Source organism: Sminthopsis crassicaudata, chromosome 1 (genome assembly GCF_048593235.1).
Source record: "Sminthopsis crassicaudata isolate SCR6 chromosome 1, ASM4859323v1, whole genome shotgun sequence".
Lineage (NCBI taxonomy): Eukaryota > Metazoa > Chordata > Mammalia > Dasyuromorphia > Dasyuridae > Sminthopsis > Sminthopsis crassicaudata.
In genome coordinates this window covers 436,431,832-436,459,274 of record NC_133617.1, presented here as the reverse complement: position 1 = coordinate 436,459,274, position 27,443 = coordinate 436,431,832, and the positions used below count along the sequence as shown (strand labels likewise).

Genomic DNA, 27,443 nt, shown 5'->3' with positions numbered 1-27,443 from the left:
TTTGCCGTGCTCTCCTTTCCTTGTGCTCCTGATGTCTGCTACTTTCTCTTCGCTTCAGGTTCCGGAAAGGTTGTAGAAGCACAACGATGCCATTTCTCATTAATGTTAGTATCACACTCCGCAACCCTCATGGCTCTTAGGTCTTTTAGCTCTTTAGATGCTTACGCAGGATTACGCCTTTTTTGACCAACAGGAGTCCTGAAGCTTCCCCCTAGGGCGGAGCCAGGGCCTCAAGCTGTCCCCCCTTCACCGAGGCTTACCGTTATCAGTCTAAATTGTGACTACTTGGAGCCGCACACAGGCAGGTCCAGTGACAGTGTTTGCTGTTTTTTGTTTTGGTTTTGTTTTTTGGGGGGGTTGCTGGGAAATGTAAATTGTTGGAATATTCATTTCACTTGTCCTAATACCTTTTTCCCGTGCCAGATATAGTCCTGGAGTTCCCTTCCAGTCATCTCCTCTCTCAGGGGCAGCTGTTGGGAGAGGGCAGCTCAGAGCCTCCTGCGCTTCCTGCTCTCTGGGACAGAGCTTTAGACCTGGCCGTTAGGTCATTTAGCCAGACTCCTTTCATTTTGTAGCTGTGCGGCCCGGAGAAGTTAAATGGCTCATTCGGGTTCATTTCCGTCATCAGAGAAAGGGTTCTGATCTATCTCTACCTGATTTCAAATCCTCGGCTCTATTCATGACATGATACTGTCCTAATTGGGGAGTAGAAGTGGACTTGGAGTAAAAAGGCTTCGAGTTCCTAGCTCAGACTTTTCACTTAGTATCTGTGGAAGGTATCATAGCAGATGACCTAGTTCTTCTCCAACTCCGTGTATGCTATTTTCAAGTCTTCGGTTCCCTGACCTTGTCACAACTCTTTCATCCCTGGAATGCTAACAAGATTCAAGGTTAATTTTTTCTTTCTACCCTGTATTGATGTTGAAACTGTGCATCTGTTGTAATTGCATGTTCCTCTAAAATTAGGGGCAGGAAGGTATGGGGATGCACACTGGCTAAGGGCAACATTGATTTTAAATTCCTTTGAAATCTAATAGAGTATCAGCTCTGCTTAATAAGAGCGTTTTTTTGTGATCTGTGGACCAAAGCTAACCCCTTCTATAATCTGTTAATGGCATAATCATCATCCTGGAATCCCAGGCTCCTAAACTTGGAGACATCCAGGATGCTCCCCTCACTCTACACATCTGAGCAATTACCATTCTCTGTACTTTTGCAATATTTCTTTCAACTGTACCATTCATTTCACTTCCCCTGAAATGATTCAGGTACAGAAACTCAAAACACTTTTCACCTGGATCATTGATACAGCCTCCTTATAGGTTTTGCTGCTCTTAAAAGAAGTTCAATGTGTCTTTGACACTTCTGTCTTGAATAGAAATTGGATCTGTAATTTCATAATATAAGAAATTATTTTGATAAAAATCACTATATTATTTAGATTAGTACCTTTACAGTTTATAGTCTTAGACAGTTATCTAGAGCAGAAAGAGATTTAGTCACTTGCCAAGAGCCACATAGGCAGATGTCTGAAATGGCATTTGAACATGAGATTTTCTTCAAGGGTAAGTTTCCATGAAGCTGACTCCCCATGGCCTCCCAAGTGAAAACTCCTACCTGACATTTTAAGGATTTTCAGGCTTGCTCTTAGGGAAGATGTAGCAATGGCCCTGAAGCCATCTGGCCTTGGGATTGATGTAGTTGGAGATAATATATTTCTTCCCTTACGTTATCTTGCCCATTGCTCTATATGACTAGGATGTTATGGCTACAAATATTGCTGGCTATTGTATAACAGCCTGTTGATTAATGATAAGAATTTCAGACTAGAGAGCAACAATAACAAAGTGATTAAAATTGATGTAGGCTCAGAACAAAACTGGATGTCCACCACTTGACTTAGTGCTGTTTCAGACCTAAAACCACCTCTAGAAGGTCCCCTTGAGCTCTGCCCAAAGAATTGTGGGTATTGTGCCTGTATGCAATGTCAGAACCAGACTACTCAATTCTTCCTCTAAGCCATAAAATTAGCATATTGAAGCACCTGGTTTTTTTTTTTCTATACATTTATCTTCTTGTACCTGGTTCTTTGCTAATTTCTTTTGGAACTTATCCCATGGCATTACAATTAAAATAAACTTTGCTCCTTGACTTGAAAATGGATCTGAACCTGCCAATTCTTTTGAGATACCTTGAAACAACAGTCTGGAACCCCAACATTTCTGGGGTCCCCCTTGAACCTCGTTAATTTTATAATTTTTCTAACCTTAATTCAGACTGTACTCAATTGACTGAATCCAACAAGCTTTTATTAAGTACCTTCTGTGTTGAAGGCACTGAACTAGGAACAAAGAATGACAAAAGTAAAATGAAAACCTGATTTCAAAAAGTTTATGGCTTCCTCTTACCTTCACATGTTCCTTATTTAAGTCAAATTGGACTACTCATTCTCAATTCCTGTCCTATTAAGATCTTTATGCCTTTGCTTGTGCTTTTCCTTATGCATGAAATATACTTTTTTGTCCCACTTAGGGAAGGCCCAACTCAGATTTTGCCACCATGAAGAAATGGAATCTCCACCTGACTGAAGAAGGAATAAAAGTTTAAAAGTATTACCATTCCTATTAATATATAAAATAACCAATATCCCTCCTCCTTCAAATTTTTAGCATTTTTTGCTCATCTTGTTCTCACTCATACCCTGATTATTTGGGGGTACTTGTCCTTTCATCTCAGAGGCTCTAACTATATGGTAGCAAGACATCAAATATAACTGCCTTTGAAAAACTGAAGATGGGTAATACAACTACAGAATTGGAGAGGATCAAAGCAGGTGTGAGCAAGATATAATATGTAAGCAATGAAGAACTCTAAAGAACTGGAGTAAAAGATATAATTAAGGAATTGGATAGAAAGAGTAGATAAGTTGGTCATATAAATGAGGAAAGTGTTGCATTGATACCTTTGCAGTGTCAGGCAAAGGAGAGGAAAGACTCCTGCACATTAGGGAACCTAGTGAAAGACATGAGTTGCACAGGATGAACAGACATGGGCGCTGCAGCTTTCATTGTTGGAAAGAGCTCCCAAACTGAGGAAATCACAGATCCATGTGAGTAGGCTATTTGTATATATGTGAGCACATATACATATAGACACACACATATGTGTATCCACATATACTGAGAAAATATATAACTTTAACAAATGACACACTATTTGTATCCCCTTCTGTTAGGATTAACCAAAGCCTTACACCTTACCCAGTGCTTGTGGCTAGGATTTTATTAAAGGCTATTAAGAGAGTAACACAATTATCTGGAATAAGTCCTGAAAAAATATACACATTCTATACTAACGCACAGATTAATGTATGCTGTGAGACCATCCCAGAATGGCAAATTTTATTGGCCACCGCTCCAAATTTTGCACATGGATCTCCATTAAAGATTACCCGGCTACTACATAATTGGCGATGGATTTTTGAAGAAAAGGTTTCTAAGGTTCCTCTTAAAGGACCAACAATCTTTACAGATGCCTCCAAAGAAAATATTTGTGCCATATACTCTCATGATTTAACCATAAAGAGAGTAATCAGGACTCCTTTTCAATCCACTCAACAGAATGAATTATTTGCTATCATGCTAGCTCTTACTTATTACCCAGGAGACGTAAATATAATTACTGATTCAGCCTATTCAGTAGGTGTAGTACAAAGAATTGCCACAGCCCAAATAAAATTTGTAGCCTCCAATATTTATCAGCTCTTTAAGGAACTTCAAGAGCAAGTGAGAAAACATCCAGGCAAGATTTATATCTTGCATGTCCACTCACATAGTGGACTTCCAGGTCCCATTTTTGATGGAAATTCAAAGGCAGATAGCCTTCTAACCATGTTAGCCAGTAGTCCTTTATTTCAGGAAGCACAAGAATCTCATTCTAAATATCATCAGGCTGCTCGAGCTTTACATTTACAATTTGGAATCACAAGAGAGGAAGCTAGGAGCATAGTAAAAAGCTGTACAGCTTGTCTTCCTTTCCATGCTCCTACACTCCCTCCAGGGAAGAATCCTCGTGGTTTGAGACCCAATGAAATCTGGCAAATGGATGTGACCCATTATAAATCTTTTGGTCGTCTATCTTTTATTCATGTCGTGGTAGACACCTTTTCAGGATTCACATTTGCAATGCCAGCAGCAAAAGAGACAGCCTGAGTGGTCACTGAATTCCTTATACAAGCTTTTGCAATTATGGGTGTGCCACAAGCAATAAAAACAGACAATGGACCTGCATATACGTCCAAACATTTTACACACTTTTGTGCACAGTATAAGATTTTACATACCACGGGCATACCCTTTAATCCTCAAGGGCAGGCAATAGTAGAGAGAAGAAACAGAGATATTAAGACACTCCTCCAAAAACAAAAGAAAGGGGGAGCCACAGGTAGCCCTAGGGAACTTCTAAATTTAGTTCTCTATACCATTAATTTTCTAATTTTTGACAAAGATGCACTGGCTCCGGCAGACAAGTTTTATAACCCACCAGAAGGGCAGTGTCCAGTGCGAGCATCTCCACTGTCCTTAGATAATCTCCAGGTGATGTGGAGAGATCCAGAAAGTGGTGAATGGAAGGGACCAGATAGGTTAACTGCTTGGGGGAGAGGTTTTGCTTGTATTTCTTCAGCAGGAAAAGGAATCAGATGGGTGCCAACGAGTCATATTCGCCTTGTCCATCAGAGAGAGACAGAAAAAGAGAAAGACCTCAAAATAAAGGAGAAGATCTAAGAAACATCTGACACTGAAAGAGCATGGATAATAAGAAGACTGTTAAAGAACTTTAAAAACCAGCAGGAATCATTGGACTTCCTCACACAAGATGAGACTAATGGACAATGGACTTATGGACATTTATAAATTTTCAATTTATGATTATTTGATTATGATTATGTTATATACTTCTAGCATGTGTTATGTTACTATGTTACTATGTGCTTATGTAATTTATGTAATTATCTGTAATACTTCCCATATTGATAGATTTATGTTTCAAGGTCATTTATGTAATTATCTGTAATACTTCCCATATTGATGGATTTATGTTTCAAGGTCATGACTGTCCTATGTTCTAAATCAAAAGAAAGGGGGAGATGTTAGGATTACTAAGTGAAAACTCAGGTTGTCTGGATAGTGACAAGGTGAGAATTCAGGTTGGACAATTACAAGGTGAGAACTCAGGTTGACTTGATGGAAGGAGCAGGCTCATTGGCTGAGGTGGTTCTTCCCAGAAGCCCTTGCATTATCCCACGCCCATTCTCTGGGAGAATAAAAGAGAGGACTCCCAGAGATAGAAGAAGACTCTGCATTGCATCAGGCTTGATGGGGCTCTCTGCAGGAAGGGAAGTCACTTCTCTGGACAAAAGTTAACAGCAACTGCCTGGAGACAACGGTTCGTTACAGGAAGAAGAATCTGTCGGAGAGATTTGAGTAGAAGACATAGCAGATCTCTTCTCAGAGAGTGATCCGGCAGCTTCTGGAGACAACAGCTCGCTACACCCTTCTGCAGTTTTTCTTCCATGCATTTAAAAACGTTTTTGTTGTTTTGTGTGTCTCTTCAATAGAATCCCTTTCTTATCACAAATATGTGTAACAAGTCAGTACACTGGCCATATCTAAGAAGGGCTATGTCCTTGTGCATCTCTTTTTCATCTTCTTTCTCAAGAATTGAGAGGAATGTTTCATCAACAGTCTTTTAAAGTTATTAGGGATGCATTAAAAGTTGTCACAAAATTAAGAATGTGCTTTAAAAAGAGAATAATAAATAAGAAAAATATAACAATTGTGCTAGCAAACAAAATAAGCCACTAAAAATTAGTCACAAAAGGAGACTTTTAAGGGTAGGTACCCCAGACTGGGTAGAATACCTGATATGACACTTCCATAGCAAAAGAATAGAGTAAATCCATTCTATAATTTTAAATATGATTAAAAACCCTATTATTGCTAAAACTCTAGCAGGAAACAATATCCAAATCTCAAAGTTTTTCAATTGTGTTTATTTAGAAGTATGAAAATTTAAGACAAGCAAAATAGAAGCATGTTATATTAACAGGAAATAAATATTGCCATATCCACCAGTCTTCTGGTGGTCCAAAGAGATTGTAGCAAGTGTCTAAACTTTATAAGATTATTTCACTATTTTGAATATTTTTTTTATTTTATCTATGTCTAATTGAGAAAGTGTTCTTGTGTGAAAACTCTAAAATGACCTATTAGTATTTGGGATTGTCAAACCAAAATAAAAGATAGAGGATAGAAATGAATGAATACAAATTTTTTTTTCCTCTCTTCGGTTTCAGTGAAAAACAGTAAATGTTCCAAGAATGTAAACACAATGAATTTTTACTATGTTAAAAACAAAATAAAGCAGAATTTTCAGCTATTAGACCTGGTCTACTCTGAATATTTTAATTTTATAAATAAGCTACTTATGAATTTGGGACTTATTTGGCGGTAAGGAAGGAGTAAAAGGAAAACTCTTAGAAAAACAAATAGCATTTTCTTGCCTTCATAAACTTTTTATCAATTCACAACTTGCCTTGATGAATACCTAGACTATTTTAAGTTATTAGAACAGTAATCATACAATAAATCTGACAAGAAACACTTAAACCATGAGGCTTAAGTTAATGAAAACCTAAAAGCAGGTATATTTTAAATAAACACATGAGGAAGACTGGCTGGGTAACAAAATACTACAGCATATTAAGGGAAATGAAACAGACATAACACAAATTTTTTTTTTCCATTTTGTAAAATAAACAGGCAAATAAAAATAGATTTTATTTTAAAAATCATTCAAAGGATATTTAGATTGACTTAGGGATGTCATGTGCTGTTTTTCTGCTCCTGTTTGGGAGTTTGGTGACCTTTTTTAGATTTCATAATTATTCCTACTTTATAAGTAGTAAATGATTTCGGTCTTAGCTTTCCAGGGCTTTGACCTTTAGGAAGCATTTACTTTTTTTCTCTGCCTTTTTAGGAATCAATCCTTAGCTTCTTATGTTTGCCAGAGTCTGGAGTCTTATTCAGCTCCGTGCACATTTTGTTAATCTCTTCTGTTGCCCCCAAAGCCATGGAGGCCTTTCTCTTTTCATCAGGAGTTTTAGCTTGTGATGGTTCAGCATTGATGCTCTCTTCTGTAGAGTCCTTTATTAGGGCTGCTTTATGAAGCTGATAAAAAGAAAGACCACCTAATTAAGCCTATACAATAAATAAGTAGTTGACATTCCTCAATGAGAGTAAGATGTTATGATTTCTAGTACACTTAACACATGAAACTCAGATTAATCCTCTAGTCTTTTCTCACATGTTTGCATGAGTAAGTCACAAAAGATACCTTTCCAAATATGGATTGCCCTTTCATTTACCACAGGAGACAGAGAAATGATTGCTCTGGACAAGTGCAAGTCAGGACATTTAGACAGAAAATTCAGATTCAGTACTAGAGTAGCAACTTGGAACTTACTTTCCTCATCCTTAACAATGTATTTTTCTACACACCAGTGAATGTTACATATATATAAAAAGGAATTAAAATTATAGGTACCAAAAGGCCTTTTGAATAAAGAGCCAATTCATACTGAAGAACAAGGTTTTTAGTTTCTTTTTTTCGATCAGCCCATATGAAACCTTAGCTGTTAGACTATGACAGAAACCATTTAAAGTGCTGTTTCTACAAGGAAAAAGGAAAGACAATTATATATAATGTAGAACATAGAGCTTTATCAAAAGAGGCTACAGAACCTGTATTTTATAGCATCATTTGACCTATAATCTGGGAATCACTAGGCAGCTTACATTCTATGGCTTCAGAAGTGCTTGAAGATAGCATATGTTTAAGGAGAGAAACCAATCATTTTTGAAAACGATTTCAAATTCTCATGATTTCCTTGCTAACAACCAAGGCTTCTAACTATGGTTGGTGATTCAAAGAATTATAATATAATAAATAACTCATTGGCCACGGAAATATTTTTCTACTGGACATTCTTCATCATATTAAAGAAAAAAAGAATAGAACATTTTCCCAGATATGTATTTCATGAAGCCATTGGTATCAAAACCTAAAACAAAATAAAGCAATATTCCTTTTTACTTTAAAAATTTTGCACAAATTAAGATAACTCTTTGAAGTACCACTTCACACCTCTCAGACTGACTAAAAGGACAGGAAAAGATATATGATAAATGTTGGAGGAGATGTAGGGAAACTGGGACACTAATATTATTGGTGTGTTGTGAAATTGAGCCAATCATTCTAGAGAGCAATTGGGAACAATGCCCAAAGGACTATTAAACTGTGAATCCCCTTGAACCACCAGTATCTCTATTGGATCTGTATCTCAAAAATATCAAAAAAAAGGGGAAAGGACCCGTCTACATATGCAAAAATGTCTGTTCTAACAGCCCTTTTTTATAGTGGCAAGAAAATGGAAACTGAGCGGATGAGTTGGAGAACGTCTGAAAAAGTTATGATATGTAAATGCAATGGAATATTATTGTTCTAAAAGAAATGAGCAGGCTCATTTCAGGAATACCTGGAAAACTTATACGAACTGAAGCTTAGTAAAAATGAATAGAAGAAAGAACACTATATTCAGTAACAATAAGATTATGTGATGAACTTGGCTCTCTTTTCAACAGTGAAGTGATTCAAAGCAATTTCAATAGACTTGATAGAAAGAGCCATCTACATACAAAGAGTATGGAGACTGAATATGGATCAAAGAATACTATTTTCATTTTTTTTGTTGTTTGCCCTTTTTTTCCTCTTTTTCTTTTACCTTTTCATCTGATTTTTCTTGTGCTACATGACAAATACGGAAATGTGTTTAGAATAACTGCAGTTGTTTAATCTATATTGGATTGCTTGATATCTATGTGAAGGGATGGGGAGAAGGAAAGAATAAAATTTGGAATACAAGGTTTTGCAAAGGTGAATGCTGAAAACTATCTTTGAATGTATTCAGAAAAAAATAAAAAGCTTAACAAAATAAAATACCAAAACTTTTTATTTAAAACGAATAAAATAAAATTTTGCATAAAAAGGTTTCTTTTAAATAAATATACATGCTAATTTTTAAAAAAGTAACAAAATTACCTCTGGATACTTTTGAGAAAATGCTGCTTGAACTGGAACTAGCTGTGGAATCTTATCCTCATTGTCAGGCTCTGCTATGCTCTCCTTTTCTGCCTCTAGTTCATGACCACCCAGAGCACATTCCCTTTCTGGCCTCAATGAAACCTGGAGAGAATTGGTGGCTATTTTGTTCCCTTGATTTTCCTCCTAATAACAAAAAAAAAAAGCAAAATCTTAAATTTTTAGCATTTCCATTTAAAAATTCATCTTATTCTAAAGTATGACTCTAGAAATCCTTAATATAAAGTTTTTTAGGTACTTCATGTAACAATATCTATAGGTGAGTCTTAATTTTCACATGCCCAGTGAGCATCAGAGTTTAAACTCAGTAAGGTTTCTTGTGATACCAGGACAGATGTTCACCCCAGGGTGCCTGAACATGGGATTAAAAATAAAAAAAAGATTAAGGAGTTCTGACAAGCCACAAAATGGAAAGGTATCACTTCCTCAACATTCCCAGTCTAATGTGGTCTTTACGTAGCTATCAATTTCCAAACTCAATTGATCCTGGTAAGAAAACAAATACTACGAGGCAGCTAGGTAGAGCAATGGATAGAACACCAGCCCTAAAGTCAGGAGGACCTGAGTTCAAATTTGGATTCAGATACTTAAAACTTCCTAGCTGTGTGACCCTGGTCAAGTCACTTAACCCTAATTGACACACACACACACACACACACACACACACACACACACACACACACACACATACACACAGATTCATGCAGATAGCATGGATACAAAAATAATTTAGAACCATGCCAAAACCTTGAATGAAAACTTTTAACTACAATAACAGAAATGTATTAGTTGTCGCTATACTACAATTAAAAGGAATTCAACATTTAATAGTTTTATATCATTTATATCTAAGACTTACTCTCTACTATTTTGTTTACCTTGCTTTTCTGAGGAGGAGAACCCAAAAAGGAGACACATGAAGAAAAGACTGGAAGGGAAAGAGATTTTTCTGTTTTCAGGTGTAGATATTTTACACTCTCCCACTTCTGTACATAAAGAAAAATACAAAATAATATGCCATCCAAAGAATATCCTCTTAACACATAAGAATTGGCACAAGCAAAGCACAGTACCTCTGGCAACTTTTCTGAAAGCACAACTACAGCAGCAAAAATATTTTCCACTAGATGATCTACAGACATTCCTGTGTGACCCACACGTGCTGTACTGAAATTAAAGAAATATTAATTATACATAAAAATAAAAGTGATTTTTCCCATTTCAAGAAACCATTTGAAAAAAGGAAGCTAACTCATGCTAAAGAGATGAACTAAATATAATGGTGTGTATGGATTATTTGGGACAGGTCAATTTTATTGTAATTTCATTTGATGAAATAATACTCAATCATGTGTACTTCCACCAATATTAGGCTAACTTATAATGTCTTACATCCTAATCAGCTAAAACCATATTTAGCTGGTTTCTACACTGTTTGCTATTTATCAATTGTATCCTAAACTTTTGCACAGCACATATTTACTTGTTCTGGAAGACTTATTTATTTACTAAAAAAAAAAAAAAAAAACAACCTACCATAAAAAGCTATCATAGTGATAGGGATAGTCAAGAAATAAATGCAGAGGAAAAGAATGACTCCAAAACATCTGCAGGAAATAGCTCAAAGGAAAATCTAACACAATGTGGGCACACTTTATGGAAAAGATTAAGCAAGAGTTTAAAAAAATTATATGTATTTCAAGGATGTTTTTATAAAGAAAATAAGATCACTAAAGGAAAAAATGGAAACAAAATGAGAACTATGAAAGAAAGAAATGGAAAGGGAATTAACAACTTGCTGGCACAAGAAGTAATATCCTGCCCAAACAATAAACTCCCTGAAACCAAACAGATGCCAATGAAAAGTTAATAACTAAAAAATAATTAGCATGTATATAGTGCTTACTATGTGCCAGGTACTGAGCTGAAAAATGATGGCTAAATGACTTATCAGGATCAAATAGCTAATAAGAATCTGAAATCCTGAATTCAGTTCTTCCTTTACTTCAGCTCCAAATTCCTATCCATTGTTCCATGTAGTTGCCTCTATTAATAAAGTTAAAAAACTGGAAAAGAAATAGAAGAAAATACAAAATAGCTCACCTCAAAACAGCTGAAAAATAGTGAAGAAAAATGTATCAGAATCATTGCCTTTCCTGAAAACTACACCAAAAAAAGAACCTCAAAATTCTATTTCAAGAAACCTAAAAAAGAAAAGTTCCCAGAACTCTTATAAATCAGAGGGTAAAGTAGAAACCCATTGGTTATCTTCTGAAAGAAATCTTAAAATGAAAAGTAACAGCAATGTTGTAGCCAAAATCCAGAGACTCCAAGTGTGAGGAAAAAAAAATACTGCAAATAACCAGAAAGAATTAGATACTGACAAGATCATATAGTTTAAACAACCACCATTATAAAGGAGTTGAGAACTTGGAATACTGTGTTGCAGAAGGCAAAGAATATAAGCTAACGGACAAGAACTTACTCAACAAGACAGACCTTTAATGAAACAAGAGGCTTTCCAAGCATCCCTGATGAAAAGACTAAAAGATGCATAAACTTTAAAGCTCAAACACAGGAAAAAAGAGAAACATAAATGAACAAGGATAAATTACTTATGTTCTTATATATAATATAAATTACTTATGTTCTAATATGGTAAAATAATTTGTTTCCCCTCTGAACCTCACCACCATCAGGAGTCATAGAATATAATTAGATAGGATAGAATACAATTATTCTATAAAGGATAATTAACAGGGAAGCTAGGTGGCGCAGTGGATAGAGCACCAGCCTTGAATTCAGGAGGACCCGAGTTCAAATCTGGTCTCAGATACTTAATACTTCCTAGCTGTGTTACCCTGGGCAAGTCACTTAACCCCAGCCTCAGGAAGAAAAAAAAAAAAGGATAATTAACATATTAATGTTAATAATATGAAGGAAGAATGGAAAGAAAGAAGAAGAGAAATACACTGAAATGCAGAAGGGAAAGGGAAAGGAAAGTTGAAGAAAATTATCTTTACTAACTGGAATGAGAAAGTAGAAGTCTATACATACAAGGAGGAAGGAGGAAGGGGAGTATCTGATATTTGAACCTTACTTAGTTAAAAGCCAGAAGAACTAACACAGAGAGATAAATTTCACTCAATAGAGAATAGAAGAAAAAGGAGACAAAGAAAAAAGTCAAAGTGAAGGAAAGGCACTTTGAAGAAGGGAACAGTATTGAGCAAAACAAACAAAATTTTTTAAAAGATGCTAAAAATATTTATAACCTTATTCTGCAGCAAAAATAAGTGGAATCTAAAGGATGCCCATAAACTGGGGACAGGCAAAATGGGATGTAATATATGGACCTGATGGGGTGCTGTTTTGTGGTAGGAAATGCTGAAGGAGACAATTTCAGAGAAAATCTTCAGAAACTCTGTCTCAACTGACACAGAATGAAGTAAATAACCAGGAGAAGAATTTGTGTAGTGACAATATTGTAGAGAAATACTATCTTTTAAAAGACTTAGGACATCTAAACCCACCATAATTCAAGAAGATTAATGCTACCTGCCTTGGTAATAGAGGTGTTATAGAATGAGACATAAATATATACATTTCTTTTAGACATAAATAATGTAAAAATGTGTTTTGATTGTTTATAAATGTTTGTAACTATCTCCACTCCCTCCCTCAAAAATATAAGGGAGAAGTAAACTTGTGGGTTATAATCAAAAGGAGACTTGGAAAAAAAGTTATATTGAACATAAAATGTGATAAGTATAAGTTTATACTGAAAAAATTGTAAATATATGACAAAATCTTAGGAACCCATAAAACATTATAAAGAACATTATAAACATTATAAATTTCCTTATAAAGAGACTAATAAAAGCAAACACTACAGGTAAAACATTTTAAGAAGTAAAAAGTAGTAAATTTTAACATATAAACCAATGAATTTAATTTTGCTCTAATGTAATTCTCATTCTATTGTAGCCCAGCCTGTGGCACTTAAGCAAATCATTCAATCATCCAAAGAACATTAAAAGCCTCATCAGCTACACTAATAGATGAAAACCTTGCTACATAATGAATCTAAATCAATTTTATCTATCTCCATAACAGCACATTCTTAGGCTCCTAGAGGATCATCAATTTACAACTAGAAGAAACTTCAGGGATTATCTAATTCAATGTTCTCCTTTTACAGAGAAAGAGATTCATGAGCAGAACAATTAAAATTCTGATTGAGATCTTTCAGGCACTAAGAAGCAAAGGAAGGTCTTCACTCCAAGGATAATACCCTTTCTACTATATCATGAATATAAAAAGAATCAACAAAACCATATCATGAAAACATGACTTGGAAATTTTTTGATTTCTCACTTTAATGGCAGCATTAAAAAGCATGTCAGGACCTACTCTTTCTGCTGAAACTTATCACTTGGATCTTGTTTTGATCTGCACTAGGCAGAAAATGACTTCTTTGACTTAAAAAGGGTCAAAGAAAGAAGAAAAAAATCACCAAAACATTTTTAAAAAGATAGTTATTTTTTGGAACATAGGATTTTGCATGGGCTACTGTTAAAGAATTGTGCATGCATGTTTTGAAAAAAGAGAACGTTGGGGGCAGCTAGGTGGCGCAGTGGATAGAGCACCAGCCTTGAATTCAGGAGGACCTGAGTTCAAATCTAGTCTCAGACACTTCCTAGCTGTGTGACCCTGAGCAAGGCACTTAATCCCAGCCTCAAAAAAAAAAAAAAAAAAGAGAGAGGGGGAGAGAGGGAGAGAGAGGGAGAGAGAGAGGGAGAGAGAGAGGGAGAGGGAGGGAGAGAGAGAGAGAGAGAGGGAGAGAGAGAGAGATAGAGGGAGGGAGAGAGAGAGAGAGGGAGGGAGAGAGAGAGAGGGGGGGGGAGAGAGAGAGGGGGAGAGAGAGGGAGAGAGAGGGTTTTAAATTTTTTTAAAAAGTTATTTTTCTACACATTTCATTTCTTTGCTGCCTTCTTCCCCCTCATTTGGAAAAGGAAATAACCTTTTTAGTTTTTGTATCCCCAGGCATATCACAGTCACTTGCTAGTTGCTTACTGAAATGAATTTCAAGCCATAATAGGTGACAATGTCAACAGAACTGATAAGATTTTCCTTGGATAAGATAGAAAGCTGGACAACTGAGAAATGATTACATTTATGAATTTTCTTTTTTAAAGGAAAGATTAAAATCATAGAAATATTAAGGTGTTCTTTTCAAACTTGCTGACACAAATTAATATTTTCAATGAACACAAGTTACAATAAGCAAAAACTCTAACCATGAAAAAAGGGCAGAATGATGCAGTGGGAAGAGGCATAAATTTAAAAGCAGGAGACTCAAATTTAAATAGCTATTCTTCAACTTACCAATTATGAGAGTGTAAATACTTTTTGCACTTCAATTTCCTCATCTATAAAATGAGGGGGTTGAAATAGATGATGTAAGATCCTTTCCTACTCTTCATCTAAGACTTCTATGAACTATAGGTGCAATTAAAGTGGGATAACATGTGTAAGGAGTGGATTCTGTCAATGTAAAGAAATAGTTTAATCTACAAAATAGACTAAAAAAAATTTAGGCTAAAATGGATGAAAACAGTATTACTTACTTGAGACTACCATGATTATTAACAGTTAATGTAGTTCCTTGGACAATTCTATTGATGTGTTCTGACAAATCCTGGGTTGTGAGGTCTACTGGTATAGGCACTCTATAAACAAAATAAAATAAAACCACCATTATTTCATTTGCATGAAGACTAGCATGATTCAACAGTTCACAAAACAAAAGTAACTTACTTCTTTCTTCTACAGAAAAGCTTTCCTAAGTGTGTAAGCAAAATTCGTGTAATCCTTTCATCAGCAAGGAAAAGATCAAAAGCACTCACAAGGCGCCGCATGGTTTTATATGTTTTATATTGACGTTTTAATCTTGTGTAAGGCATGACCTAGAAAGTAGGGGGGGGGGGGGAAATCAGATATTCTTGCAGATTTAGAGGAAGTCTAAATTCTCTGCCAAGATGGCAGAATAAAGGCAGTGATTAACCTGAGCTCTCACAAATTCCCTTCCAAAGAACTTTAAAATAATGCCTCAGAACAAATTTTTGTTAGCACAGCCAACAAAAGAACACAGTGAAATAATTTTCCTACTCTAAGTCAACTGTGAAAGTCAGCAGTAAAGATCTACTTCATTAAAATGAGAGTAGAGACATGTCCAAAGTGTGTTGCAAAAGCCAGCAAGTCTCAGGAAAGCTGAGGTCTCAGCCCAAACTGTAAGGGGATCTGATCAATGGTCAAAAAGAAACTAAAGGGGAACCATGGCTGGCACTGGCTACAAGATGAAATCGCACTGCCTCTATTGATTACAGAAATACAAATTTAAAAAATTCTAAGATGTACCTCACACCTATCAAATCGACTAATATGACAGAAAAGAAAAATGACAAAATGCCAAAAGAGCATATGGAAAAAAATTGAGACACACTAAAACTGTTGGTAAAAGTAGTAAAACTGATTCAATCAATTTGAATGCTAACCTTGCAGGGAAATGTTATTAGCAACTTCATCAAACTTCTATTTAAAATTCAGTCAGGATTATTTGTATCTGAGTGTGAGGAGTGGGGAATATTATAGACAGTGTTAGAGGAAGTGCCCTCTTCTTTTTTCTGTCTCATTTGGTGGACATATGGTGGACTATATTTCCACATTTGTCATGTACAAGAAAAATGAGACCAAAACTTTCAGTCTATCTTGCATCAATTAAATAAAACCAAAGGGCTAAAAAAACCACATATATGACCTTTGATCCAGTAATACTACTGAGTAGTATTTTGAAGAAATTAAAAGGGAAAAAGGAAAAGGACCTAAATGTACAAAAATATTTATAACAGCTCTTTTTGTAATGGCAAAGAATTAGAAACTAAGGGGATGCCCATCAATTAGAAATGCCTGAAAAAGTTACAACATAGGACTGATGGAATACTACTGCATTCTAAACTTTCAACAGAGGAAGGTTTCAGAAAATCTGGACTTGCATGAAAAATAATATTGGACAATGATCAACTGTGAATGATTTAACTATTCTCAGTAACACAATGATCCAAGATAATTCTGCAGGACTTTTTATGGAAAATACTCAAGAGAAAGAAGGGATGAAGTCTGAATACAGATCAAAGCACACTTTTTAAAAACTTCATTTTTCTTGGAATTTCTTGGTCTGTGTTTTCATCATGTGAGTTCTATGGAATTTTGTTTTGTCAACAAATGAAAGAATTTGGAATTCAAAATTTGAAAAAGAATATAAAAAATTGTTTTTACAGGTAACTGAAGAAAATATTAAGTATTCTAAAAAAAGCAAAGCTACTTAAGTAATTCTGTTAAACTTTACAGTTAAAGGAAACCAAGAAACCAAAATAAAAATAAGAAAAGCAGCACCTGAAATAATGAAAAGAATAAACATAAATTTTATAACACAATAATTTTTCAAATTTGTGAATTTCTCCAAGGTTTATTCTCCATATTTACGAAAGTAGAAATATCCCATCTATAGTTTATCTTTAGTACAACAGAATGCTTCTAGAAAAGGAATCAAGAAATATCATCACTTCAATTACATTAGAAATTTTTTTTTGCTGAGGCAATTGGTGTTAAGTGACTTGTCAAGGGTCACACAGGTAGGAAGTATTAAGTGTCTGAGGCCGGTTCAGGGTCAGCACTCTATCCATTACACCATCTAGTTGCCCCTACATTAGAAACTTTTCAACAGGCTTTTCTTCACTCCCACCCCCACACAAAAAATACCATTTCAAAAGCCCTTAGGAAGCATTAATTTTATCCCTTACCTCAGTAATGCTTGTAATCCCCTTATTTTTCAAAAGCTGCTTATAAAAATTTTCTGTCTGTTCTGAAGTTAAATTGGATTCATCCTTGGTAAATAAACAAACTCCTTTTGTATCAGGTCTAATACCATGTGGCAAAGGTCTGTAAAAATAAAAGGGCCCTGGTGAAAAGTCTCAGCAGCTAGACAATAAGTAGACCAGGTAATAAACCTCTGTGTCTGAAAGAATGCAAAATGAATTTGATGGTTACTTTTTATTCAAGAAAGATTTTCATTTGTAAAATATTTCACTAAGATACTGATAACTCATTGCTTAAAAAATTACATTTCTTACTGATATAGGACAATAAAATTCAAGAAAACCATCACAAAGAGTTACCAAAAAATGTGTGGGGTAAATAAACAAAGCTTACAACCAAACATGTTTAAAATTCATGTAATTATAACATTTGGCTTAAAGTAGGACTTCTTAAATTTTTTTTTTTTTGGTCAAGGGGTATTTATCAAAATATTAAAATAAGTTAACAAAAATTGGGACATTAATATACTCTTAATGGGACTACGAACTGATCTAATCATTCTGGAGAGGAATTTGGAACTATGCCCAAAATGCTATAAAAAAATCAGCATCATCTTTGACACAGAAAATACCTCTATGAGATCTGTAACCCAAAAGAAACAGAGAAAAAGGGAAAGATCCCATATGTATACAAATATTTATAGCAGAAAGATGGTTTTTAAAAAATCTGAGAAGATAGATGTGAAGTGAACAAAGCCAGGAGATCATTGGAAAAAGGTAAGACCAATATTCTAAGATAATCAATTCTACGTGACATAGCTATTCTCAGAAATACATTGATAAAAGAGAAATCCAAAGGAGTTATAAAAAATGCTAAATGCCTCAAGACAAAGAATGGATGAAAGATGAATGCAGATTGAAGCATACTTTTCCCCTTTATCTTTCTTGCTTTTTGCTCTGTCTTCTCTTTTGAAAAATGGCTAATGTGAAAATATATTTTGCATGACTGCACAAATATAATTTACATCAAAGAGCTTGCCTTCTCAAGGAGGGAGAAGGGAAGAGAAAGGAGACAATTTGGAAAGCAACAATTATAAAAAATAAGGTAAAATTGTTTTTTACATGTAATTGAGATAAAATAAAACATTCTTTTAAAAATTGACACAAAGATTTTTTTTTTCTTTTGCTGTGCTTCTTTGACATTAATGCAGAAGTATATTTAACATGCCTGCACATGTATAACCTACAAAAAATTGCTTGCCTTTTTGGGAGAGGGGAGTGAAGAAGAAGAGAAGGAGAAAAAATTGAAAATGAAAATCTTATAAAAGTAATTATTGAAAACTATATTTACATGTAATTGGAAAAAAAGTAAAACACTATTTAAAAATAAAATAAAATAAAAATAACTTCACAGAATGCAGATTGAGAATTCCAGTAACCAGATATAGTATTTTTCTTAAAATATTAAAAAAAAAAAAAATTTAATGATTTGGATCTCTGCTTAGAAAAATCTACAGCCTTAGAAAAAATGTAGTGTGCAATACAGATGCATATGCTGATTTTTTAAGATTAGGAAAAAACTGTTCATTTAAAGTTGAGATTAATTTACAAACTATCTCATTCTCTTATTGAAGACATAGAGTGTACTTACTACTCAGCATTTAAAAACATAATACTTTCTTCCAGAATATCTATAATACAAAGTAGCTTGTGTTAAATGCCAAATGAGTGTTAAGGACAATAAGTATTCAGGAAAATTTAAATGTGTAAACAAACAATGGGGCCATCAAGGAAAGGTCTCTTGTACCAAATAGGTGAGAAAAACTAGCTGTGAAGGAAGGATAGGAGCAGAGTGGGAAACAAATGAAGAAGATATTTCTTATTAGAAAAATAGTACATGCAGGAGCAAATAAAATTGCAATGATTTTTTTTAGGAAGCAATAAGTAATTGTCTTGGTAGAAGATTAAAGCAAGAATAATCAAAAATTGTAGAGTCAGGCTACATAGCAAGATGGGATCTCAGAAGTTACTTAGTCCAAACCACTCATTTACATATGACTCATTTACTGAGATTAAACTGTTAAACTGTATTTACTTAGTACATACTATGAATGTAAGAAGCATTGTGTTCAGCACTGGAATGAAGCAGTTAAGCAAAAACAATCCCTATCCTCAGGCTTACATGCTAATGATGCAGACAAAATGGAAAAATAGAGACTGCAAAATACAGAGTAGAAGAAGGGCAACATTAAAAGGGAAGGTCCCGGGGAGAATAGGAAAGGCCTTCAGCAAGAGGTGCAATCTGTGCTGAATCTTGAAGAAAATAGGGACTCAAAGTATTTAAGATTACAAGGTAATTAGCTAGTCTGGGAAAGGCATGGAGAAGAAAAACAAAAAGCTGAGGTAGAGGGGATATAGGCAGAGGGCCAGTATAGCCAGACTATAGTTTGTGAAAGGGAACAATGCATCAGAAAACTAGAAGGGCAGGGATGGGCCAAGTTGTGAAGACCTATGAATTTATAGAATAAAGTTCTTTTAATCTAGTGATTATAGAATCAGTCTTATGATTTAGGAAAATTACCTTGTATGAGGGAATAAATTATCCCATTTACAATAAAAGGGACTAAAGAAGAGTTTTGAGCCAATGGCATTTTATTAAAAGGTCCATGGTTCCGTCTAATGAGGTGAACCTCAGATTTTTCTCATGATCTGAGATGCCCTCTCCTTCCAGGACCCTACTTTTAAAAGACTAGATGTCCAACCATTCCAAATACAGAGTAATTCCATTAATCGATGAGACACAGAAGCTAAAATGTTAGCGGATCATCAGTCAGCCGGATCTGAAATGCCTAAAAGACAATTCAGATTATCAAAAAGGGTGAAGTAAGGAACATTTCCACGCAAAGTGGACAGGCTTCTCCTTTGGCTGGGCAGAAGGAAATGGTACAAGCTATTACAGTCAGTGACCTAAATAGTCATAAGATGGTCATCTGCTCCTACTGGACAAGGGATTGGTCTGGAGATACAAAAATATTTTGGGAGACTTTTTACATATTTGTGATCTCTGCCATGCTAGGTTTGGTCACCTTGAAAAAGCCTTTAGTTAACTTCCTATAGGTTAAGCAAGTAAACACAACTCTGGGACAGCTCTATAGAACTTTGATATGGTTCTATCAAATTAATTAATAATAACTGGAATAGAGTAGGGGTCCAAATAGGTACAAAGGGGTACACTGGGTAGCAAAATGGAAGATGGATTAATCTGAGAAAACAGAAGCTAGTGATGAAGGTCTTTAATAGGATAGAATAGTGGCTAAACAAGTAGAGAAAAAGGGAAGATCTGTGGAAATGGAAACAAAATCTGTCAGGTGTATATAAGCAACTAAGAGACAACAAGTTTGGTTTCAAACCTGTATAACTCGAGAATGATGGTGCCCTTGACAGTAAAGTTAGTTCTATGATGTCACATGTGTTCCTAAATGTTATTACACAATAAAAACAATGGTATTTATAGGCAAATGGAATTAGATACACAATACTCAAAATCTTAATTGGAAAAAAAAAAAAAAAAGGATAGGAACCTAATGAAGTGGTAGAACAGTTTTATACATATTAAATGATTAAGAAATACAGAAATTCTACAATAAATACAGATGGTACCCAACTCAGACTGCTGCTCAGCCTGTATCTTGTATCCCATTTCTCATAGAGTTGTCCTGGCTAAGTTAACAACTACTGGTAAAAGAGTATCCTTACCCAGGAATAAAAAACTCCAGGATGTAAATGGTGGGGTGGGCCAGAGCATTACCAGATGGGTTCCAGCTTGTGAGTTATTGTGAAATACCAGTTTATGTTTTCTCATTGTTGCTCCCAGATGAAATTGAATATAAACAAAACAAAACAAAACAAAATCTGAATTATGTTCAACTTGGTTCCTTAATATATCAATCTTATTGGAACAAATTCGTGTTTCAAAACAAGCAATATAGTAGAATTTTGGAAGCTCAAAACAGGTAGCTTAAAGAAGAGATAGACAATTCTGTTTTAAACATGTTAATTCTGAAATGCCTATAAGACAATTCAGACAATTAAAAAGGAGTTGAGAACACAGAACTCGAATTTAGAAGACTATATCTGAGGATCATGTATTTAAAGAGGATACCCGAATTCAGGAGAATAGATAAGTTTACCAAATGTGACAGAAAAAAGAGAAATGAGGGCACTTCCTCTAACATTTTCCACTCCTATCTCTCAAATACAAATAAAATCTTGAATTTTAAATAGAAGTGGGATAAGGCTGCTAATAAAATTCACTGCAGAGTAGACTCAATGTTTAAAATAAAGCTAACTGGGATATGAAATTCTGGTTCTGCCAAGTAAAAGAAGAGTAAACTTAAGTCAGTCCCTAAACTTTGTCTTGAAGTCTCCTCATCTAGATAGGATGTGAGGAACAAGTGAGATAATGTAAATATAGCCCTCTGCTAATTATAAAGCAGCATATATAACATTATTAATTATTAAAGAACTCAGATAATAGCACAGAATAAAAAGTATCTGCTCAAGGAACAAAGAAACAAAGTATTGAAAATGAATGACAAATCTTTAAATGAACTCACATTCTGATTTCTTTTCCATTTGGGGGAATTTTCCATAATGTCACCAACAAAAACATATTCTCATTCTCATCCACAACTGATGTATTAGCAATTTGCTTGTTCCTTCTATATCTTAACAAATCTTCTGTTGCCTTTTTAATCTGCAAAGATGGGAAAAAAAAAAAAAAGAGCTTAAATCTAGTTCATATCAATCTCAGTTTCATTTTTTCTTCCAATATATGCTTTTCTGTGGGGCATGTCCTGCATTTTAACATTTGTCATATCTCAAAATTGACAAAAACTTTAAAAGACAATTCAGTTCAACTAACAATAAATATTATGTATCCCCAAAACACCCAAGAGTTTATCAATTGGTAGAGTATTCTTTAATTATCAAAGAACACAATTTATTTGTGGTAGAGAAGATGAAGCATGAGATTTGAAGTCAGGAAGACTCATATTCATGAGTTTAAATCTGGTCTCAGGCACTTATTAACTGTATGATCCTGGGCAAAGCACTTAACCCTGCTAGCCTCTGTTTATCATCTATAAAATGAGCTGAAGAAGAAAAATGGAAAATCACTCCATTATTTAGAAAACTTCTAATAGGGTTAGGGAGAATCAGATACAATTGAAAAATATCTTAACAACAAAACAATTCATCCATGCTCCCTCCTCCTGAACAATTTTTGTCCATGTCTTTTCATAGTTCTTGTACAGAAGGCAAAACTACAAGGCTACATGTTTTCATAAAGACCTAGCAAACAGGGCAGCTAGATAACAAAGTGGATAAAGTGCCGGCCCTGAAGTCAGGAGGACCAGAGTTCAAATCTAGCCTCAGACACTTAATACTTCCGAGCTATATAAGCCTGGGCAAGTCACTTAACACCAATTGCCTCAGCAACCTCTTGTTATCCTCCCAAAAAAAGACCTGGCAAACTCTATACAAAAGAAATTGCCTGCTAAATGTCTGTTGAGTAAAACTTGGCATACTTAGAAAACCTTTAAAAATAGCTCACAAAGATAATACTGTCCCTTCCCACCAGAAACAGGAGTAGTAATATTGTTCTTCAACACAGGATGATTGATGTCTTGACTCCTAAGTGAATGTGATTTAAGTGAGGCAAAGTTTTAACTTCAATCTTCCTTCCAATCAACTAAAATCAAAATGACTGGTAATGACCAGAGCTACAGCTACAAAGGATGACCTTGGCTTCTTCAACTGTCAGACCAATTTTTAAGTTCCCTGAAGCCATGGATCCCGACGAATTCACTCCCCTTCCTAGCAGTTAGAACAAATTGTTCTCAACCAAATTCTATCAGAGCAAATCTTCACATAATTGGCATAGACATGCCTCTTAACTCATCCACAGGATTGAGCCCTTTATGTTACTCTCAAACTAGTTTAGCCCATCTGCCCAAAACTGTTTTACCAAGATGTGGTTGCTACCTATGCTACAGTTTCTTGGAATTACAGATGAGAATTGGATGAAAGGTAAAGATACTACCACCACTACTAAAGGTAGTGGGATAAGCAGTCTTGGAAAGGGCTCGGCAAGACCTCCCACCAAAAGTGCTTGTCTACCGGGAAAAGCCCATATACCCCACAGGAGTAACTAAATAGAAAAGGTAAAGAAGTTTTATACTAGGCACAAAAGTACAAAGATGAAAAACTACAAACTACTCACATGCATACAAAAAAAGTAACTATGAAGTAGAATTTGAAAAAAGCAACCAAAAAACTAAAAGATCTCAGGTGTAAAGAATACATGTGTAGTATTTTTTTTTTTTTTTTGCAGATTATATAATGATATATTTAGAGAATACTGGAAAATCATAGAAAAACCCATTAGAAACAATTCACAGCCCTAGCAAAGTTGCAGGATAAAAATCATCAGCATTTCCATACACCACCGACAAAGCCCATCAACAAAGATAGAAAGAGAAATTCCATTTAAATTACTATAGACAAAATAAAATACTTGGGGGTCTACCTGCCAAGATAAACTCAAGAACTATATGAACACAATTATAAAGCTGTTCTCACAGAAATAAAACTAAGATCTAAACTACTGGGAAAATATCATCTGTTCATGGCTAGGTTGGGCTAATATAATAAAAATGATAATCCTTCCTAAAAAAATATCATCTTTTTCAATACCTACATTTTACCAATGAGGAAATTTTAAATAATTTTAACTTATTATGTTATCTAAGGTCATGCAAATCATAAATAGAGGCAAAATTTGAACTCAGATTTCTACCAGATACTCTGACCTTTTTTTTTTTTTTTAATTCATTTTTCCAAATTATCCCCTCCCTCCCTCCACTCCCTCCCCCCCCCCCATGGCAGGTAATCCCATACATTTTACATGTGTTACAATATAACCTAGATACAATATTACATGAGTAGTATTTAAGGAAGAAGAGGTCCTTAGTTGATAGTAACAAACACAATGGCAGAATTGAAGGAGGAATATATTCAGGTTTTGGGGAAGGATTTTTGCCAATGCAGAACTATAGGAAAAAGTAAAGTTTGAAAGGCTTGATCAATATCTAGTGAGAAATGTCTATCAGTTAGCTAGCAGATCAAGAATGAAGTCAGAGGAAGAGAGACTTAGACTAGCTATAGAAACATTTGGGATATCAACCACACTGTCACTGTTTTGTAGTATCAATTTTTTACGATCCCCAAAAGACACTCAAACCCTTTTCTTCTGCAGTTCTTTTTACAAATGAGGAAACCAAGTTAAAGAGGGTTAAGTGACTTGCTCAGGATAACACAGTCATTAAGTGTCTGGAGCCGGATTTAAACTCAGATTTTTGGGAATCCACCTAGCTGTCTCCTCAGATGGTAATTTAATGGAGAGGAGGCAAAGAGGAGGAAGGAAGGAATGGACCTGAAAAAAGAGTTACAATAGAAGACAGCCCAAGTCAAGGAAGCGGAATGGAGGTGAGACACTTCCAGGAGGTGGTTGGTCCGGTGTCCCATCAACCGTTGGACCCAACCTCTACCCTAATCCTTTATTCAGGCCACGAACAACACTGGTCTCTTCCGTGGAGAGACAAGTCACAGCCGCAGTCTCTGGGGATTTGAGGCTGCGGCAGCGAAGATCGTGAGGAAGAGCAACAACAAAGTCGGGAGCCTCAGAGCGAGCTCGCCCGCCCCGGATTCGGGTCCCCTTCTCTTCGTCACGCACGCCAACAAGGAAACGGGCGTGTTGCGTATCTAGGAAACGAGCGTCTTAGCCCGGGGAGCCTTTAGAGCAGCGCCAGGGGTTCCCTGGCTCCCGGACATCGGGCCTGGGCTTCGCCCCTTCAGTTTCACCCTTAACCCGGCGACTGCGGTCTATCCCGGCCCCATTTCGGTCACCCAATCCCGGCCCCAGAAGCACGTGTACCCTGCGTCCCCGACCAGTTCTACCTCCTCGTGCGACACTATCAGAAGTCCCGTCTTCTCAAGAAATTGAGCACTCATCTTCCCCTAAGAGCCTCGGACGGTCCAAAGGAAAGGGGCGGGGGCGGGATTCCTGATTTCCGGTTTCCCGAAGAAGGACGCCGGAAATAAGGTACAAATTACCGCGCCCGGCTTCTTTCTAGAGGGAGTTTGAGGCCGGAAGTTGCTTCGCGTCGTCTGCGTTTGCGCCTGTGTTTGTTTACTTAGTTATCTTAAGGTTAGGAATGCTAAGGCTGTGGAAGCAGACGAATAACTGTTTTCCTAAATTGTGTAATCGTCCCACCCCGCAAACCTCGGGAATGGCTCGTAGATTTTTAAAAGCCTTTTAAGTGTTGAACTTTGCTTACGCAGCGTTTATCCGTCTCTTTTGCCCAAGAGAAGTTCTGAAGACTCATCCCGAGGGCGGAGAGGGGCCATGGTGATCTGAGCCTGTCACCAGATGTATTCCTGGAGTTGCCTTCCGGTCATCTCATCAGTTATGGGGGTATCTCATCAGTAACTGGGGGAAGGCGGCTCAGAGTCTCCAGGCTCTTCCTGCTTCTTGGGACTATTAGGAAAAAAATGGTAACTGTGACCAGGATCAGAGATTTAGAGCTGCCCATTTTTAGGTCGTGAGTCCAGCCTCTCTTCATTTTGCAGATGAAGAATATGGCCCAGAGAAGTTAAATGGCTCACTTGGATTCACATCATAAGATAAAGGGTTCGAATTTATCCCTACCTGATTCCAAGTCGTAGGTTCTATCCATTACATTATACTTCCCTAACTGGGGCAGTAGAAGTGGACTTGGAGTAAGAGGACTTGTGTTCCTGTCTCACATTTTTTCACTCAGTATCTGTGGAACCTTAGGAGAAATGCTTGAAAGTAAATTCCTTTCCAACTCTGTATGCTGTTTTCAAGTCTCCTGTTCTCTAATATTGTCACAACTCTTTCATCTCTGGGATGCTAAAAAGATTTAGTTTTTTCTTCTCCCTTATGTTGATGTTGGAACTGTGGCTCTGTTGTAATTGCATTTTCCTCTAAAATTGGGGACAGGAAGGAATGGAGAGGCATACTGGCTAAGTGCAGCATGAACTGAATTGGTGTTAGGTTCCTTTGAAACCTAATAGAGTACAATCTTTGTTTAGTAGGAGCATTTTTTGTGATCTGCGGACCAAAGCTGACCCTTTCCTATAATCTGTTAATGGCATAATCATCATCCTAGAATTCCAGGTTCCTAATCTTGAAGACTTCCGGGATGTCCCCCTCACTTTACATATCTAAGCAATTGCCGTTTTCTGTAATTCTGCAATATACGCCATCATTTCATTTCCCAGAAGTTATTTCAGGTACAAAACCTCAACACTTTTGTCTGGACCACTGAAATAGCCTCCTTACAGGTTTTACTACCCCCCAAAGGAACTTGAATGTGTATTCTTAAGGCTTCTCCTACTATAAGAATGGAAACTGGTATAAGGTATACCCTTTGGGGAAACACCCTATATTTCATAAACTTCACAGTTTTTAGGGTTAGAGAGTTATCTAGAGCACATGATTTCAGCGGAAAAGTCTCCTCAACCCAGAAATTAGGGTGAGTACAAAAATAGACAAGGAAACTTTGTAAAAGCGCTAAACTAGTGCTTCAGCTAAAATGGGACTAGAAAACAGCCTTCTTTTTCAATTCAAGGAAAATGTGTAGAGTGCATTGTCAGACTTATGAAAAGCCAAGGTTTGATTAGAATTTGGAAGCAGATCACTGAACTTTTAGAAACTGTACAGTACACATCTCCTTGGTTCTCTATGGAAAAAAGAATTGGATCTAGAGGAATGGAAATTAGTAGGAGAGCAACTTTTGTCAATACTACAATGAAATGGACCTGACTCAATTTCCAAAGACACACTTAATACATATAACTTAATACAACTGGCTTTAAGAAATTATATAAGTTATAGAATAAGAAAAAAGAAGAAAGAGCAGGAGGGAGAGGATCCAAGTAAACTAGGTGAAAAGGATGAAGAATTAGATAAGAATGGAGTTAAGTACAATTCTGATGGGAATTCCCCATCCCCTGCCCTACTTCCCTCAAGTAACCCTTCATGGGTGGAGGGAGGAGGAGGAGGGGGAGAGCAGTAACACAGTTATCACCACTTATGAAACAACCTATGATTACAAATTACACTGATTAAGGCAAAAATGAAGGACAGGATGTAGGCAAAAATGAAGGACAGGATGTATCTGATTTAATAAATGCATACCCTATGATTGAAGAGCTTGACTCTTCAGGTAAACAAAGGAGAAAATACACTCCTTTTGATCTGGA

The 27,443-nt window shown here is 35.9% G+C and overlaps 1 protein-coding gene and 1 long non-coding RNA gene across 5 annotated transcripts in view; one reads left to right on the top strand and one right to left on the bottom strand.

Moving 5' to 3' along the window:
- Positions 1 to 883: 883 nt before the first annotated feature.
- Positions 884 to 25,659, bottom strand: LOC141550207 (ribosomal L1 domain-containing protein 1-like). Of its 4 annotated transcripts, none has more exons than XM_074280600.1 (9): positions 25,113 to 25,268; positions 21,710 to 21,849; positions 17,079 to 17,217; positions 15,037 to 15,185; positions 14,847 to 14,948; positions 10,293 to 10,386; positions 10,098 to 10,205; positions 9,160 to 9,345; positions 884 to 2,584 (listed from the first exon to the last, which is right to left on the bottom strand). In XM_074280600.1, exons 1-9 carry the CDS (start codon positions 25,164 to 25,166, stop codon positions 2,441 to 2,443), a joined length of 1,116 nt encoding a protein of 371 aa, XP_074136701.1. In that variant the 5' UTR covers positions 25,167 to 25,268; the 3' UTR covers positions 884 to 2,440. The 4 variants fall into 4 exon arrangements, with proteins under 4 accessions (XP_074136701.1, XP_074136700.1, XP_074136699.1 ...); XM_074280599.1 differs by lacking the exons at positions 884 to 2,584; positions 25,113 to 25,268 and adding exons at positions 6,032 to 7,229; positions 25,493 to 25,659; XM_074280598.1 differs by lacking the exon at positions 884 to 2,584 and adding an exon at positions 6,032 to 7,229 and having other exon boundaries at positions 25,113 to 25,261.
- Positions 24,963 to 27,443, top strand: part of LOC141550208 (uncharacterized) — a 42,548-nt gene continuing 40,067 nt past the window's right edge. Inside the window, exon 1 of the long non-coding RNA XR_012484543.1 lies at positions 24,963 to 25,257. This is a non-coding gene — a long non-coding RNA (uncharacterized LOC141550208). The remainder of the gene's footprint in view (positions 25,258 to 27,443) is intronic.

What these genes read in the sequence shown, in the direction of transcription:
- LOC141550207 (XM_074280598.1), bottom strand. Translation starts at nt 25,166, where the DNA reads ATGAGTGCTCAATTTCTTGAGAAGACGGGACTTCTGATAGTGTCGCAC. An exon ending in TGATAGTGTCGCACGAGGAG is followed by an intron (nt 21,850 to 25,112) that starts GTAGAACTGGTC and finishes CCATCTTTGCAG; the next exon opens with ATTAAAAAGGCAACAGAAGA. An exon ending in GGATTACAAGCATTACTGAG is followed by an intron (nt 15,186 to 17,078) that starts GTAAGGGATAAA and finishes CCTACTTTCTAG; the next exon opens with GTCATGCCTTACACAAGATT.